Here is a 17,960-nt window from a genome sequence, read left to right as displayed (position 1 = left end):
CAGAGTTTGAGAGCTAGCCTTTGGAGGAGAACGTGAGGATGGCTCAAAAATGGAATGCATTCCAGCAAGCACAGATTCTTTCTAACCAGAGACCAGAAATGTCTGTGGGAACTATGGAATGTAATGGAATTCCAGTGGAATCAGAGGAGAACTTTGCACATGAGATAGAACAATTAATTGAGAAGGAGAACTTTTCAAGCATGATGGATTTGCAAGACATTGCAGAATCGGACATGAAAGACTTTGAGTCTGGTTCTCTGCAGGACTCCTGCTGTGAATCATCTTGGCAAGATGTAATACATTCAGATGACCTTGAACAAGAAAAGTCAGGGGATAAAGGAGAATATAATGGTAACATGACACCCTTTCCGTTGCCTAACTCAGTAGAAGTTGAGTCCACATCGGAAGCACATTCTGACGACGCCGTATTAGAAACTGCTTTTGAGACAGATGCCGGTCTTGTTGAGTATTCCGATATTAGCAGCTGTTCTGACATGGAAGCAAATCTTGATTGCAATTTGAGTTCATCCATTGAAGTTAACATTAGTAGCAACCAGGCTGTTCTGTCTTTAGAGGAAGGAGACCAAAATTCAAGTAATGCAATGGACTTTTCTTCTGCTGAGGTCTGCCATAGTACTGTGAAAGCAGATATGAGTGAAATAAATCTACAGCATGACACTGGACCTCCAGTGACCATGGGTGAGAGCAAAGGTGATGTAAACCATACTTGTAGTGAGGACTCGCTTATCTCAAATTCTGAGGATCCGTGTACAGAAGTACAAGGCGTGGATAATATGAATGGTGTAATGCTTTTTTCAAAAGATGGGCACATTGAGGAAAGGGACATTCTTTCTTGTGATTTGGATTGTTTTTTGGATCAAACAACAATGCATTGCAAAGAACTTGATACCTCTCACGGTGGTTCCACTTCAAATCATGCAAATATTGAGACTTCCTCCACTTTTAATGAAGATGAAAACAATTGCCTAACCATAGATTCACTAAGTGTTTGCCAATCGCAAAGGACAACCCCAGATGCTGAAAATGCATCATCAAAACCTGAACTTGAAGATACATTTGTCATTTCTGGCATTAGAAAAGATCCAAGTTGTGACTACCAATTGGACAGAATGAACCCAGATCCGGAAAATACACTTCCAAAACCTGAATTTCAAGAGACGACTGGGATATCTGGCCATGGAAAGGATTCACTTGGTGGCTGTCAATTAGAAAGCGACCAACCATATCCTAAAAAAACATCCTCAAAACCTGGCCATGGAGATTCTTCTCAGCTGGAAGGACAGAAGTGCTTCACATCAGATGAACAAGTTGAGCGGAGTAGTTTTGGATTCCTTGAGTCTTGTTTTGGTTTAAAAAGTGAAACACAGAACATTGAGGAACTGAAACACCTGGAAAATGCACATGCAAACCAAGTCGATGAGTGCAATCTGTGTAATCGCACAGAACCGCCAGTTCTTCTAAAAACTGCTTTTGAATCTAATAATCAGATGGATGAGGAAACTGATGCACCAAAAGATCCACTACTACTCTGTGTTGACCAGACATCCAGAATCTCCTTATATCCTGCACAGCACAAATGTCTGACTGACAATAGCACCATTGCAAGCAAAGATTCTTTATCATATTTCAAGACCCAAAAGAGAAAACTGCAACCTGTTGTTCTCCTTAAGACAACTGAGAAAAAAACTTGTAATGGAAAAAACTACCATTGCTTTGAGTGCCAGGGGTCAACACAAAGTATAGATGAGCTTATCGAGCACTACCACAGCACACATTCTCTCCATAATCTCAGTATATCTCAGTATTGTCCCCCTTGTGAATGTCACTTCACTGGTGACGCATTGACACAACACTTCTGTGGGGAAGTCAAGCTTAATGACAAGTTAAAATCATCACCATCATATACTAAAGAGCTAACCGAGGAGAAGGCAAAGTTCATTTGTAGGTACTGTAGGAAGTCCTTTGTTCGACAAGCTTATTATGAAGATCATGAGCTGAAGCACATAGTTGTCACACAACATAGATGTGACTGTTGTGGACTGTACTTTCCTAGTGCTCACAAATGTCAAAAACACAAGCGTAAAGCAGCTTGCACACCCTTGATACTAGACCCTTCTGTACAGAGTGCAGACCATTCAAAATCGACCCTCGGAAAGACAGATATACCAGACATGGTTGAAACAGCTGTCTCCCACAAAGAACTTCGTGATTGCTACGTGAAACTAATGGATGTGTACAAGACAAGCCAATCGCCTGAACAAATGCATTGTCAAGTTTGTTGGAAGACTTTCAGGCTTAGAGCACAACTAAAAGCACACCTTAGATCACACTCAGATGAGAAGCCCTTCAAGTGTGACAACTGCGGAAAAGCATTCAAATATACCTGGAATCTTAACAAACACAAAAGAGAGCAGTGTTCTCAAAAGATTGTCCCTCATGAAAAATCTTCAGTTCCAGATAGCAAGTTTCCAAAGTTTAAATGCCCCATCTGTTCTCGCATTTTCAAGTACTCCTACAATCGGACACGCCATTTGCGTGAACAGTGTATCAAAGAATACACGAAAAAAGGCAAAGGAAAGATTGGTGCAAAGTATCGATGCCCTTTGTGTAAGGATGTGTTTACCATGGCCAGCAACCGCAATAGACACATCAAGCAAACTTGTGTTAAGCTTAAACTGTATACAGCCAAAGGAAACGTAAAGAAAAGAAAAGAGTTAGAGCAAGTTATCAATACCAAAAATGAGGACAAAGAGTCACCATTGACTATGCCTGTACAAAAAGCATCGCAGTACAAATGCAATTTTTGTCCATCTGTGTATTCTAGCAAGTCTGGATACTACGGCCATCTTGCAAAGCATAAATTGCTTTTAAATGCCAAAAAGGCAATCAAACACAAACATGGTAATGGTGTCGATTTGAAAAGTTCAAGCCCTGCCAGTCAAAAGCCAACTAGCAAAGAATCTGCTGATAAGGATGCAAGCCCTCCTTTCTCTTGTCGCTTCTGTGGAAAAGCCTTTACTTTACCTGACTCGTTAAAAAAGCACTTACGACTTCATAAAGGAAACAAACCTTTTCGCTGTTTAGACTGTGGTAAAAATTTTGCCAGGCATGGACACCTAATGACTCACAAAAATGTGCATAAGCGGAATGTACAGTGTTTAGTCTGTTGGGAAGTTCTGCCATCTATTGGAGATTTGTTAAAACACAGACAGTCCCATCCAAAAAAAGGCATGCTTAAGTGCCCTGATTGCCCGTTGCAGTTTCAGTTTCCAGTTTTTCTGCTTCGACATGTGGCTGTGCATGAGAGAAGACGTAAGCTTAAGGAAATTTTCCCTCCCAAGGACCAAGCTAGAACTCTAAAGGTAGAAAAAAATTACAAAGAGGAGTTCAAATGTGCTCTCTGCCAAGAAGCCTTTCCTGACTCAAAGGCACTTAGTGAGCATTGTTTAACTCATATGCCTGGACCTTCTGCATCCAAATGTCAGTTCTGCAAACGCCATTTCTCGAGTCGTGCTGGGCTGATTCGTCACATCCGCATTCACACTGGTGAAAAGCCTTTTCCGTGTCTAACTTGTGGCAGACACTTCAACAGAAAGGAATATCTAAAAATACATCAGGAAAAATGTACAGTGGAGCAGTCAGTACAGACGCCAAATGCTGAAGAAATACAGGCAGAAAATAGTGTAGACACTGCACTAAGCAAGACCAACAAACTCTATAATTGCTCATACTGCCCACATTCTTTTCGTTTTCCCAACAATTTGAAACTTCATGAAAGAGCCCACTTGGCAAAGACTGTTTTCCCTTGTTCAAAGTGTGGGAAGTTTTACAGGAAAAGAAAATTTAAGGATCACGACGCAATCTGCAATGGAGACAAGTTAAAACCTGCTTGCAGAAAATGTGGGAGAACTTTTACTAGAAAAAACTACAGAAATGGTCACGAAAAGCAGTGCAAGGGCAAGCTATCAACTGAAATCAAAACGAGTACAAAGGAGAAGGGCAGGTTTGAGCAGCAATGTCCACAATGCTTTAAATGTTTTAGAACAAGAAGTTTTCTCCAGAAACATCTCTCTCTTCATTCAAAGGAAACCCCATATGCGTGCATACATTGTGGACAGAATTTTGACAATCAGGATCGATACTTGCAACACGAGGCTTTTTGTGGTGGTTTATCTAAGGAACGTAGATTTGAAAGTTTAAAAGGATCTAAGAAAATTAAATCAATGTTTGCTGAAGTAAAAAATCAGAAAGACGTCACTGCGGTTCCTGGGGAAAATGGTGAGGCATTGAAGTGCAAATTTTGCACTAAATCATTTTTGAGAGCCAGAAATCTAAGACATCACATCCTCACTCATACAGAGGTCAAGCCTTATCGGTGCAAGACTTGTGAAAGTTGTTTCTCACGCTATGATCATTTAAAACTGCACCAAGCCCGCTGCAGAGGAAAACGACGACTTGAGGTGCGAGTTGTAAAGATGAGTCTCGACAGCTTGAACACAAGTTCCCAAAGCAAAACACAGGAAGGTGACCCATTGCAATGCACAGTTTGCTATAAGCAGTTGTCCACCCAGAGTGATCTGAAGCGCCATATGGCCATGCTCCACATTACCGATAAACCTTTTCCTTGCAAAAGATGTGGCAAAACATACAGTTCTAAAAAGACTTTGAGCAGGCACAACCTCACCATCAGATGCAAAAAGATTTCAAAGGAAAGTGTGCCATCTGCCACAAACAATGTTCAAAAGCAGCCATGCAGGGAAACTTCCAAACTTCTGCAACGTATACAAGTGCATTACATGAATAAATTTAAATACCAATGCGAGTATTGCCCTCGACGCTTTAAATTATCAGGACAACTGAAGGTTCATTTACGTCTTCATACAGGAGAAAAACCATATGGCTGCGCTAACTGTGGAGAGCATTTCATCAGAACAGACTATTTGAAACGGCACTTGGTTAAATGCAACGGAAAGGGGGAAATCCGAGAAAAAGTCCTTTGTGACAAGTGTGGTGACCTGTTTACCCGAGATGCACTGTCTGTACACCAGAAGACCTGTGTTGTCAGCTCAAAATCATCTGGATCTTCTCATGAGGTAAACAAGAGCCCCACTAAGATAAAAGGTTTTTCCTGTGCTAACTGTAGTGACCGTTTTTTATTGTTCTCACAGCTCCAGCAGCATTTTTTAGCAAAGCATAGATCTGATCAGCCACAAGAGTCAGTTAATGATCAACAGCAATTGATATCAAATCACCTGCCAATCATAAAGCAAGAGCCACTTGATGAGGAGTATGGGCAGAACCAAGAAAGCAGCAGTCAGATAAGGGAGCAACGTGCATGTTCAAACAGAGACCTTAGCAAGCCTCTTAAATGCCCTCAGTGCAACATGCGGTTTTCCAGGAGCACTGGACTAGGTATGCATATGCGCATACATAATGGTGTATACCCCCTTTCTTGTACAAAATGCCATGTCGGTTTTTGGACCAAAAGGAGAATGGAGAAACACAGAAGAAAATGTAAGGGTCACACAATTATGTCAAATAATGAATCTGCCCTGGAAAGTGCAGGCGAATTAGATTGTGCTCTAAATGACACTGTGTTAATATTTAACAAGGGCTCAAATACAACAGGAACCGGAGTACTGCAGACTAAGTTCTCATGTAAAGATCAAGACCAGGAAAATGATGCAGAAAAAGGAGATGCTGTTCACAAGTATCAGTGTTCTGAGTGTGATCAGAGTTTTACAGATGGGCTGAGACTCATAAGTCATTTAGAGGAGCATGGCCGTGAAGACCAAGAGCGCAAATCAGATATCCACAGATGTCATGTGTGCAGTAAAGTCTTTGCTCAAGCTGGTATATTGCAAAGGCATATGAAAATCCAACATCAGACAAAAATGGATAATACTTGTGAAATTTGCTTCAAGAGGTTTCGTTTTCCTTCTGACCTGGACATCCATAGATCTTGTCATGACCCCAGTCGTCCCTTTGTCTGTAACCATTGTGAGATGCGGTTTTGGACTGCTAAATCCCTGACCATTCACCAAAGGATGGCTCATTGGCATGCACACCTGCCCAGCTCAAAAGTCCCTGGTGTGAAAAAAGGAACCGAGCACCCTGAAGTATATAGGTGTGAACCATGTGACAAAACCTATATGGTAAAAAAGTCATACACGAAGCACTGCAAAGTAAAACATGGATTGGATTCAGTCAAAACCCTCGCTGATGGATTGAAGAAATCATCTGCCAGTGTAAAACATGGATTGGATTCAGTCAAAACCCTCGCTGATGGATTGAAAACATCATCTGCCAGTGTAAGTCAGGAGTCAGATAAGGAAGAGTCCGAAAGAAATTTTGAAGATGAAGATGACAGCGACAATGACTCGGATTCAGCACCATACTTTCCTTGCCATGTTTGTGGTAAAACATTCTTAACATCAGAAAATCTCGAGGATCATCAAAGATGTCATCTTGGCGAAAAGCCCTTTGAGTGTGAGGAATGTGGGAAGTGCTTTTTTCAGCTAGCAAACTTGCAACAACATCAGCGATGCCACAAGTCTGAGTTTCAGTGTCAAATGTGTGGTAAAGGTTTTGTCTCGCTCTTCACCCTGCGCAAACACAAGCAAACACATATCAGAAAGAGCGCTCACCGCTGTACCAAATGTCACCTGAGCTTCACTCGCCCAACGGAACTAGCTGAGCACATGGTTACCCACCGCGATGAAAACTTTCCCTGTGACCTTTGTGATGAAACCTTTTCCTGTAAAACAAGTCGGGCGGAGCATCGTAAGATGCACACAGAGCATGAAGAAGAGCTTCCACCGTTGATTCCACCCCAACAGCCTCAAACAAAGCAAGGGACTTCAGCCATCTCCAGTAAAAGCCTTTCATCAAGTAACATTGAGCAGTACAAATATCGCTGTGGAATTTGTCAAGTAAGATTTCCAGATCCAGAGCAGCTCTCAGAACATGGCTGCAATCCAGCAAAAGAGAGGCCATACTCATGTCCAGAATGTAACAAGTATTTCTTACATGGTTCCCACCTAAAAAAGCATCAGCTCAGCCATCAGTTGTCAGGACCATGTTCTTATCAGTGCAATCATTGCAGCATGAGCTTCACCCACCACCACCTTTTTCTCACCCATTTGCGAAGCCACAGGAATGAAAAGGCTTCCAAGGACAGTAACTTTCCTACCAGTGAAAAGACTATACGAGTAGAAACAGTGAAGCGTGACAAAATTTACCAGTGCCCCATATGTCCTGAGAGTTTTTACCAAGCATTGGACCTCGCAAATCACCTTTCTGTTCATTCTCATATGTGCAGCGTTTGTAATATGACTTTCCCCTCTAAGAAAGAGCTTGACGAACATGAACAATGCCATTTGACTGCTGCTACACAGTATGAATGCACCGAATGCGGAGACCACTTTCTTGGAAGTGATGCTTTCCGCAAACACCACTGTAGTAATCGAAATTTGACGTTTTTAGACAAGCGCCATTCAGAGTCATCTGTCTCTTCCTCTAAGAAGCAAAGTCCAGGGACTCAATTTCAAGCAGGTGATGAAGAAGAGGAGGTTGATGTTGGAGAAGACTTCATTATTTGCCCTATCTGTAAAAGACGGTTCTCCTCCAATAGCAGTTTAATGGAACACCATAAAAAGCATCATGAGGATCCGCGTCCTTTCAAGTGCTTGGTTTGTAATAAAGGTTTTACGAAGAAACGGTACCTTACACAGCATCAGCAGATACACAATGAACGGCCTTACAAGTGTGATGTGTGCTCAGAATCCTTTAAAACGGAACCAAGTCTCATATCTCACCGCAGAATGCATGATGCAAAAAGGCAGCACAAGTGCCCAATATGCTACAGAACCTACCTTACAGCACACGATCTGGCAAAACATAAACGGAAACATGCTGAACATCAAAGTCGGAGTCAGGACAATGAGTTCCGGTGTGATATGTGCTATAAATCCTTCGCATTGTTTGATCAGTTGCAAAAGCACCAGGAAACCCATGTAGGACAAGTTGTCTATGAATGCACAGAATGTGACAAAGCCTTTGCTTTTCTAAATCTTTTGGAGGACCATCAGCTGACTCATGCTGCTGCTTCTGCAGAATCTCTTCAGTCCCAATCACCAATACATTTTCCCTTCCAAAGCCCAATGCATGAATAAAGGTCGAATTACTGATGACTCCGTTTCCTGCAATGCAGGTTATTCAAACTCATTCAGTTTTCTGAACATTATTTGTTAAGATAAACTGTACATAGAATCCTTTGTTCTTTTTACTTAGCCTAACTGCTTTTATCCACTTTGAAATTGAGCGTGGGTGTTTTACCGTAGTTCTGAATCGGTCTATTAATGTTCATACAATCCACTCTGTTCTACAGTTCTGTGAACTGCTGACTAAATTCTCTTTGTACAGTACTCAGACTGATGTGTGTATATTAATATGCAATCTAGATGATGTATGGAACTATAGGTATATGCATGCATGAATGAAGTAGTTAGAGATGTTAATGTCCCACAGTGCAGTTCACAAGGATGTATAGTTGAAAATCCTGCATCATTCCTTGATTGTTGAAGTAATTTTTGACCTTGCTAAATTTATTAGGCATATGTGTTTTAAACATCATTGAAAGTTAGAGGAAATTTGTAGATTTAATTGTTAATATTTCTTAGTAATGTAATTTTTTTTTTACTATCCATGTGTTTGTAAACATTTAAGGTCAAGTTAAGGGTTCATCACATAGTCGTTATATATGATGTGAATGCCTTGAGTTAAAATGATGTATTTTATGTTTCATTAAAACCCAGCGTTATCTTTTTGAGAAGAGTCTAACTTCAATGGCTTTGCTCAATAACAAAAAAGAAGAGAAAACAGGCTTGACAAAAAATACTGTACCCTTTCTGTTTAAACTACATTAGTGCTAACGTATATATGACTATAAAACCTGATGTATAGTTTTACTTTTGTATTATATGGCAATGTTGAGAATTTCTTCAACTAGTAAACATTTACATCTACTTTGCTGTTTTTGAGAAATTTCTTTCACTTTTGGAATGACTTGAGGTAACTAGTCACATTGAGCCAAGTTTTGTATCCACTTAAAGTAGGCTTTACTAAGAAAGTTTAACTCGTAATAAAATCAAAATTCTTTGATTTAGTGTGAATTTTAGTATAAACAAGTATAAATACCTGCTATACATGCATTCTCTTACAGCGGGGTTCACCACATTAACAAAAAGAGCAAATTTTTCTCACCCAAATGTAAGCATTTATAATAATGTTTTATATTCGGAGAACATGGTCAGTCGTCCTGGCCTGTAGCTTTTTATTAATCAGCCTTCACTATTACCAATCATGTTTATGTAGCCATTGGAGAAGGAATCTCAGCATCGCTCAGTTAATTAAAGAGTTGTTTAGCCTTTCACATTTCACTAATCCATTCTTTTAATTGTGAATCTAAGATATCTACAGGTCAAGAGCTACCCAACTTGGTACTTTTAGAACTATAATCTGTCTTATAACGTTTGACAAGTAGGCCTATGCTCAGATTCAGACTGTGTGGTACGTTTGGCGTTGATATGACATAAGCATTAAAAGTGAAACCTGCATCATCAGTATAACTTTAGTTTTGCCTTTCATCTATTTTTAATTGAATTGTTTTAAAAAATGTCTCATCTTTTAGTGTCCTCTTCGGAACAGAAGTATATACTGCTGCATGATTATTTTACTGGTTTCCAGTCAACAATTTTTTTTTTATAAAACCACCACAGGACCTATAACAGTTATCACTTAAATAATATCAAATTTAAGGAGGTTGTTCTGTTTTGGAACAAGCTAGCTATTTTCTAGCTGGTATGGTCATCTAGTAGCTGGCTTTTTGCTGACCCAAGTTGGTCTATTGGCATGCACCAGTTAGAAACCAGCTATTTTGTTCCAAAACAACTACCGGTTTAAGCTAGGAATAATTTAAAAGAGAATATTTTAGCCATGCTGCTTCCTTTCAGCCGACTTTGGTCATATTGCCCATCTCTAATTCATTCCTTCCCTATGTGACTTGCAAAGGCACATTCTCTCCCAGCGCTTGCATTTCAGCTCTGAGCTCGATTGCTAAGTAAAACACACCCTCTCGTTACCATACAAAGAAATAAATAAATACATAAACAAATTAATAATGGGGAGGGGGGAATAAAGGTATAATTTTTTTTTTTTTATTATTATTTATTTAGCATAGCCTACTTGTATTTATTTGTAGCCTGTATTTATTATTTTGTCAGCTTTGGTTTTCCATATCTTCAATGTTTTTAATAAAAAACACCTAAGCACTGAGAAGAAAATTAAATCAGAAATGTGTCTCTTTCCAAAGTTTGATGATGATAATACACATTTATTTAATAAAGATTATAACTATATAATATTGTAGGCCTACCTTCCATATCACCTAGGCCTATGAATAATACTGTTCAATGATGTGTACCTTGTAATATACCCCAATGAGGAAGGTTTAGGTCTATTTCTGTAGGGAGGCAACACCGGTCCCTCACACCAGTTGATGGCGGTATGTTTAATCCATATATCTGGGAACTGGGAGTGGAAGTGAGCGCTCATATATACTGCCCTCTATAGTGAACAGCCGGAATAATATGTCTATACTGAAACCCGTTGCAAAATACATACCGTCTTTCGGAGTGAAAATAAATAACTTCTTTGAGTAAAATCATGCTAGTTTGCACATCGTACTTTCCCAAGGTGAGTGCAAGCCAATAACTGTTTTAAGTACTTGTTATGCTTCGTTTTTATTCGCGCATACATTCGTTAGCTGCGGTTTTTGTCATTCAATTCCCCTGTGCAGCACGCGAATGACGTTCCGCACGCGCTATATCAAGCAATCAGATATTCCTATAAAGCGCGTTTGTTTTGGAAAAGAGGTGTTGTTCGCGTTTAGATGTTGGAGGTTGGTTGTATAGTTAAACATGTTTAGTCTGATGCCAAGTCTGCAGCATCCATTGCAGTGTTTGTTATTGGCAGGGTCTGTGTTATTTTCATTATTTTTTTAACTATATACTAAAGCTAAATCAGCGGGTGGTATGCATATTAACCTGGTGATGCATTTTATTTATTTATTGACATGATGTTTATTGAACATATTTGAGTAAAGAGCCACGGGAAGCGGCCAGGCCTATCAAAATCGAAGCATGCAATGAGTCGTCTTGCCTCTTTCTCTGTCCTCTATTGTTGCTGCATTTGAAACGTAGGCTATTTGTTACGAATAATTAAACACTTTACTTCAAAACGAGAGAAGGGCAGCATTTTATTTGTACTAGTTTGAGTTTCCTGAGCAGAAATTGTTTTTCTCATTTAAATATGCATGTACTCACTGAGGTTAATGACACATGTGGATGTACGATATTGTAAAAGGCATAACTTGCATCTTTCAAAAGTATTTAGTTTGCCAAGTTTTTAGAAATGTTATTTTTGTATTCATTTTTTTTGTTTTACACAAATAGTGTTTTTTTTACTTTTAATCATATAAAAACATTTTTACATTTTTTTTTTAAATGTAATGAATTTCAAGATTTTTTTGACATTAGCAGGTTCTTTTTAATCATTAATATTTGTTAATCAATCAAAAAACAGCCTTGTCTATTTGAGAACAGTCTGGCTTTGCTCAATAAATAAATATAAAAAAGGCTAATCACTTTCTGCTTGTATCACTTAAAAAATAGACATCACTGTACCTTTCAATGAGAATTTGTTATATCAAATAGTGTTTTATTAGTCAGTATATATTTCAAATTCATGGATCCAGTTAAAAGTTTTATTTTAGTTTAGAACCGATTAGAGTATGTTTTTGATGCTGGTATATATATATATTTTTATTTGATCGAAAAAATTTAAATGACACGAATAATTCCATTTTGAGAACTGCATTGCAGAATTGTCTTTTACTAAACTTATAGGGTCCTAAACATGACAGTGCCTAGATCTATAACATTACATGATATGTATGCCTGTATTGAAAACATTTGAAAACTCGTGCTATGCCACTAATTTTGTTTATTTGCTTTCTTTTTTAGGAGGTACTCAACAATAACAAAGACCTTGGTAACACTTCTTAAATTTAATATTCGGCAGTGGAATCTTCTGGCACCTGCAAAATGCTTGGACTTCAAGAAACAAAGTCAGCGGGGAGTCCTAAAACTTACAGCTGTGTGGCATGCTCAGCTACGTTTCATAATTTGGCATCACTCCTGGTGCACCAAGCAACTCATGCAAGTGAAATCTCTTCCCAGACAGAATCGACATTACCTACTTGTGACAGCTGCGGAAGCTTATTTGCGAGTAAAGATCTCCTTGAAAAACACCACTGTATAATGTCGGCCTCACCAGTCTCTCCAGCCCAAACCTACATATGTGAATGTGGTGAGGAGTTTAGTGGTGTTACAGCTCTTGAGGCCCACAAAAAGCAACATGGGCCAGAAAATAAGGACAAATCAGATTTGGGTAAGATTCCTATTGTGCCAGATAGCAAAATAAACTCCAGCCGTCCTGTCTCCGATCAAGTTTTTCACAGTCTCTCTCCATCCCATTCCAATGAAAAATCCCTTGCAGAAAGTGCACCTCCTACTTCAAATGCTGATATCAAGAAGACCGAATCCTCTGCAGACATGGAAAGCAACATCTTGAAACCATTTGAATCTCCCTCTGTGACCGAAGAGCAAGTGCAGATCCTTGAGATGGACACTTTAACATCCTCCGGCGTGGTAAGAGAAGAGCAAGTGCAGATCCTTGAGATGGACACTTTTAAATCCTCTGACGTGGTAGAAGAAGAGCAAGTGCAGATCCTTGAGATGGACACTTTAAAATCCTCTGACGTGGTAGAAGAAGAGCAAGTGCAGATCCTTGAGATGGACACTTTAAAATCCTCTGACGTGGTAGAAGAAGAGCAAGTGCAGATCCGTGATATGGACATTGCAAAATCCTCTGACGTGGGAAGAGAAGAGCAAGAGCAGATCCACGATATGGACACTTTAAAATCCTCCAACATGGTAGGAGAAGAGCAAGTAGAGATCCTTGAAATGCACACTTCAAAATCCTCTGACGTGGTAGGAGAAGAGCAAGTGCAGATCCTTGAAATGGACACTTCAAAATCCTTCGACGTGGTAGGAGAAGAGCAAGGGCAGATGCTCTATATGGACACGTTAAAATCCTCCAACGTGGTTGGAGAAGAGCAAGTGCAGATCCTTGAGAATGACACTTTAAAATCCTCCAACATGGTAGGAGAAGAGCAAGTGCAGATCCTTGAGAAGGACACTTTAAACGTGGCAAACCATTCTGTGCATGACAATGAGAAATCACCAGAATCTTGTGAAGAATCAACTGCATTTAATAAGAAATCAATCCTGAAGATGCTAGCATCTGCCTACATGAGTCATAAACAACCCGCCCAAATGAAACAGAGGAACTTGCCTCCCAGAAAAGTTTCACCGAGAGCACCAATGCAACCTGCAACTGCCATGACGATATCAAAGCCAGAGCTACTGGAGGATCTATCAAAGATGAAACAAGACAATGTGGTCAATGTGAAAATTGGAAAGATGTTGTCAAAGAAGGGGAAGATTATATCCGTGACACAAACTCTCTGCCCCGTGGTGGTTCTTGAGACTCGTCAAAAACTTTTTGGCCGGGACAACGTTGAAGGCAAACTTCAGTGCAGGCTCTGCCGTCGGGTTTTCCAAACCGTAGACAGCTTGATAATGCATCATGCCTTGCACAAGAAAGAGAGAGTTAAGTTTTGTCTTTGTTGCCAACAGTTTGTGATAACGGTAATCTCTGTCCCAGAGAACCACGTCTGCTCTGATGCATTTTCTAGAAACTCTCAATCTTTGGGAAAGAAGTCTGTGACACCTATCAGCCCTACAGCTCAACAGTTGGAAAAAATGTTCTACTGTTCTTTCTGCAAGCGTGGCTACACACGGAGGCACCGCCTCAAAATTCATAAATGTCCTTATAAATCTTCTCTGAAATCCTCGCCCACTGTTGCCAACCAACGTCACGTCAAACTCCAAAATATGGAAGAGTGCAATAGAGCAAAGCAAGACTCAAAAACAAATCAAATGTCATCACAGCATATAAATATTGGCGTAGGCACAGAGCCGATAAAGATGGAGGAACAGAATACAGAATTTTCAATTGACAAGAAAAATCAGACTGGGTTGAAGATGCAGCGGAAGGATCTGATAAATCCCCCAGAAACCCATGAGTCCATTTTTGCCAGTGTTTCTAACTCCAAACCAACTGAATCAACTGAAAACTCTGTTGGAGTACCAAGCAAAATGGTTGAAATGAAAGTAGAGGAAAAAGGTAAATTGGTTGAAAAGGAGTGGACCATGCCATTGGATGATGCTGAAATTGATGTACTAATAGATGTAGATCAAAAGGACTCAGATGAGGATGATTTGACTGACGTGGCTAAAGACGACTGTGATGAAGATCAGGATGTTGTCATTGTAGAGCTACCTGAGGACAAGGAAATTAATTCAGCAATACCTAGTAATGGTTTTCAGGTGCATGTGACTAATAAAGGCGTGAAACGGTATGTTTGCAATGGGTGCCAGAGAAGCTACTCTCGCTTATTTACCCTAAAGGAGCACTTGAAGATTTGCGAGGCGAGAAAGTTGGAAGAGCAAAAGGTTGAGAATGCATCATCTGATTTGCCTGGGCCAATTAAACGGTTTCCATGTCCTCAATGTGGCAAGTTCTTCAGCCGCAAAGACAATCTAAATAAGCACAGAAAAAAGTGCCATGCAACAAAAACGGATTCAGTAGTAAGTTCTAGAACCGTGGAGTCTAAAACAACACCTGCAACTCAGGAAAACTTATTTGTCCTGTCTCCATCTACAGAAAACCAAGCAGCCCAACAGGAGAGCACTCAAAATGCTAGCAGTAGCAGAAACTGGGGGATCATGTCACTTCCATCTGTACTCCCAAGAAGGGTGACGTGCGAATGCGGAGCCTCGTTCACTTGTCCTCGACTTCTCTTCGAACATCTGCAGGTGCATGCGCAGGAGTCTTACATTTGTCCTCACTGTGGTGAGAATTTGCAGTCGTGGATGGACTTTGAAGCACATCAGCAATTGCACAAGCAATCTAAAATCCCAGCAAATGAGCAAAGAGGTTCCCAGCAACAACCTCGTTCATTTTCTCAATCGGTACCATCGCATGCTCCGACTCGACCGCAACAATCTAGAGGTTGTTCGCCGCTTAACATAAAAGCACAACCGCCTGCACTCTTGTCACCTCAACATGTGAACCATAGGTCATTTCCTGAGACATTGACTTGCCATAAATGCAAAAAGAACTTCAGTCTCCGCAGTTCCTTGTTAAGACACATACGGTTACGTTGCAAAGGTGATACTGCAAGTCAGAGGAAACACACTTGCTCTCGTTGTGGCGCAACATTCAACAACCCATTGACCCTTAAAGTTCACATTCAAAGCAACACCTGTAAACCCGCATTTAAACCGATTCGATGTCCGGTGTGTGTGCGTTGGTTCAGTTGTCTAGATGGGCTCAAGAGACACCTAGTCTCGCACAGCAGGCAAGCTGGGCTGACATGTCAGATTTGTGACCATAATTGTCCAACACCTCAGGCACTCGAGGAGCATAAAAGAAATGTTCATGGAGTCATTAACAGAATGACGCCAGCGGAGGACACACCGGAACGGTTGCCCCAAGCAGGCACACAAAGCAGTGCATCTACTCCTTTTCAATGTCCTATTTGCCTTCGCAGTTATCCGAAGCTTCAATCCCTGAAGGATCACTTAAGGAAAGTTCATCGGCCTAAACAGCCAAATCTGGGTACCGTAGAACCTGTCCGTTCTGGCCAGTTTCAGTGTCAGATATGCGCCCGCTCCTATCATGACATAAAATCGTTGAAAAACCACAGAAGAAGAGTGCATCGTATTTTTAGTGCTGCGTTTCAGCCATCGAAGGTAACTGAGCAAAACCGCACTCCCAATCAGTTTCAATGTCACATTTGTGCACGCAGCTATCCAGATGTACAGTCCCTCCGAAACCACAGAAGGAGGGTCCATGGTATCGTGGGTGGTCTTGAGGTGTCGAGGGGCATGGCTCAACACAATCTGTACAAGTGTCAGATTTGCCAACGCAGCTATCCTGACATAGTGTCCCTTAAAAATCACACAAGAAGGGTACACCGCATATTAGGGCCAGTGCCTGAAACATCATCATCAACAACAACAAATGACACAGAAGATGATCTAGAGCAGAAACCGATACCTTTTCTGCATACATAAAAGTTGGATCTACTGCTTGCTTTCATTGCTGCATATGCGATCAAAATGTAATTAAAAAAAAGACGTTATAAAGCAGAAGTTTGAATACATTTTTAAGAGTAGTGAAAAATAATTTTGAATTGTTTAAAATGTTTAAAAAAAATTTCATATCTGATCAGTAGTAGAATTTTGTTTTGTCTTGTTAATATCATATTTGGCTTCCTCTGTATTTTATTGGTTTCCTTAATTCATCTATTGAATACAGATTTTTTTTTTAATACAGAGATTTTTGGTGAATGCACTGTATAAACTAAAAAAAAAAAGTTTTCTGCCTTTTTTTATTGTAGCCGTTGTGTATTGTTAGTCTACTGTAAATAATACATTCTGATGTAAAGATGTCCTACGTTGCATCAATAAACACAATAGTGACACCTTTCTAAGTCTCCAGTAAAGTAATAACAGATGTGGTCATGCACACATGTTATAGTGTGCTAAATGTTGCTAGCAATAGCAAAACTTTTTGGACACATCTACTGTAAATTATAAAGATGGAAAGATTTGGTGAACTGATTAAATGGTAAAACTGATGGAGGACTGAACAAATTAAAATGCATTAATTGCTTTAGGCAGTGAGCTAAGTCAACGTGTTAAATTTGCATCAAAAACAGCTTCAGGAGCGACACAAAAATGTCACAATTGTTTCTGTATTATGTGGTCATACAAAAAAAAAACTGAAAATCAAGTAGCTTATCGGAGTTCTGTAGTTATTGTGTAAACATTATTTTGGTAACAATTCACTATAAGGTGTTATGTGCTAATTTATTTCAATAGCAGACATGAAAAAACAATGAAATTTTTTTTACATTTTGCATTTATTAGTCTAAAATAATATTCATTTTATACGTACTAGTACATTTTAACATACCAATAACTAAATTAATATCAGTTCATAATCTATATCATGAATGAACTTAATTAACAATGACCAATAGTAGGCTACATTTATGACTTATACCTGTTCTGAATCAACATAATACTTGGTTCTGTTTTATGAAGGGCAGCATCAGATCAGCCCTACACTTGCCATTGTCATGACGTATGTTAATTTGCTTATCATTTATGGTTTTAGAATTTGATATGCTATTTATTTTTTATTTATAATTTCACATTTAATTTTGAACCATTTCTATGGTTTGGTTAGCAACTTTTAACGGAATATTAGATGCATGGCTTTTGCAGTGAACAATTTGTTTTCTGAAACGTTTTAATGCTGTATATATATATATTTATTTAACTGCAATTAAAATCGAATAAAAGTCATACCCATACCCATGTCTTTATAATTGATGATTTGGTATACATCGTGCGCGGTAAATGCAGTCAAACTAGAATTATTTAACTAATTATTTATGTGTTTACATATTGGGGGGATTTTCTTTACATAACCACACATCCACAAAAAGACGTCGAAGAGGCTTTTATCGGAAACGGAAAAGGAAACTCCATTTGTTTAGAGTCAGAGTCTTGAATCGTAGTTCATTGGTGCGGCTGAAAAGAAAGAGCATGAAAGGTAAGCTTGGTTGCCTTTCTTTGTGTTGCTTGTTCGCATGTACTTTCTACAAAGTTAAGGCAGAA

At 39.5% G+C, this 17,960-nt stretch overlaps 3 protein-coding genes across 5 annotated transcripts in view; all 3 read left to right on the top strand.

The window, feature by feature from the left end:
• znf1035 (zinc finger protein 1035) overlaps positions 1 to 9,047 on the top strand; it is a 34,124-nt gene extending 25,077 nt beyond the window's left edge. For 2 of the 3 annotated variants that reach the window (XM_056267651.1, XM_056267650.1), the window contains one exon: positions 4 to 9,047. In XM_056267651.1, coding sequence (XP_056123626.1) covers positions 39 to 8,195 — 8,157 coding nt within the window. In that variant the 5' untranslated portion in view covers positions 4 to 38 and the 3' untranslated portion in view covers positions 8,196 to 9,047. The remainder of the gene's footprint in view (positions 1 to 3) is intronic. The other variant, XM_056267652.1, reaches the window with a different exon arrangement.
• A 1,818-nt stretch (positions 9,048 to 10,865) lies between these two features.
• Positions 10,866 to 13,097, top strand: LOC130101839 (zinc finger and BTB domain-containing protein 24-like; the record flags this gene model as incomplete). The annotated part of the gene is made up of 2 exons (XM_056267692.1): positions 10,866 to 11,278; positions 12,105 to 13,097. A coding segment is annotated over exon 2 (912 nt), but the record flags the coding sequence as incomplete, so codon positions are not given.
• Positions 13,098 to 13,101: 4 nt separating this feature from the next.
• Positions 13,102 to 16,760, top strand: LOC130101804 (zinc finger protein 107-like). The gene has a single exon (XM_056267654.1). It carries the CDS (start codon positions 13,107 to 13,109, stop codon positions 16,344 to 16,346), a length of 3,240 nt encoding a protein of 1,079 aa, XP_056123629.1. The 5' UTR covers positions 13,102 to 13,106; the 3' UTR covers positions 16,347 to 16,760.
• Positions 16,761 to 17,960: the final 1,200 nt, after the last annotated feature.

The sequence above is a fragment of the Rhinichthys klamathensis genome, unplaced genomic scaffold, assembly GCF_029890125.1.
Source record: "Rhinichthys klamathensis goyatoka isolate OS25496 unplaced genomic scaffold, OSU_Roscu_1.1 h1tg000262l_1, whole genome shotgun sequence".
NCBI lineage: Eukaryota > Metazoa > Chordata > Actinopteri > Cypriniformes > Leuciscidae > Rhinichthys > Rhinichthys klamathensis.
This window is presented reverse-complemented; position numbering and strand designations above follow the sequence as displayed.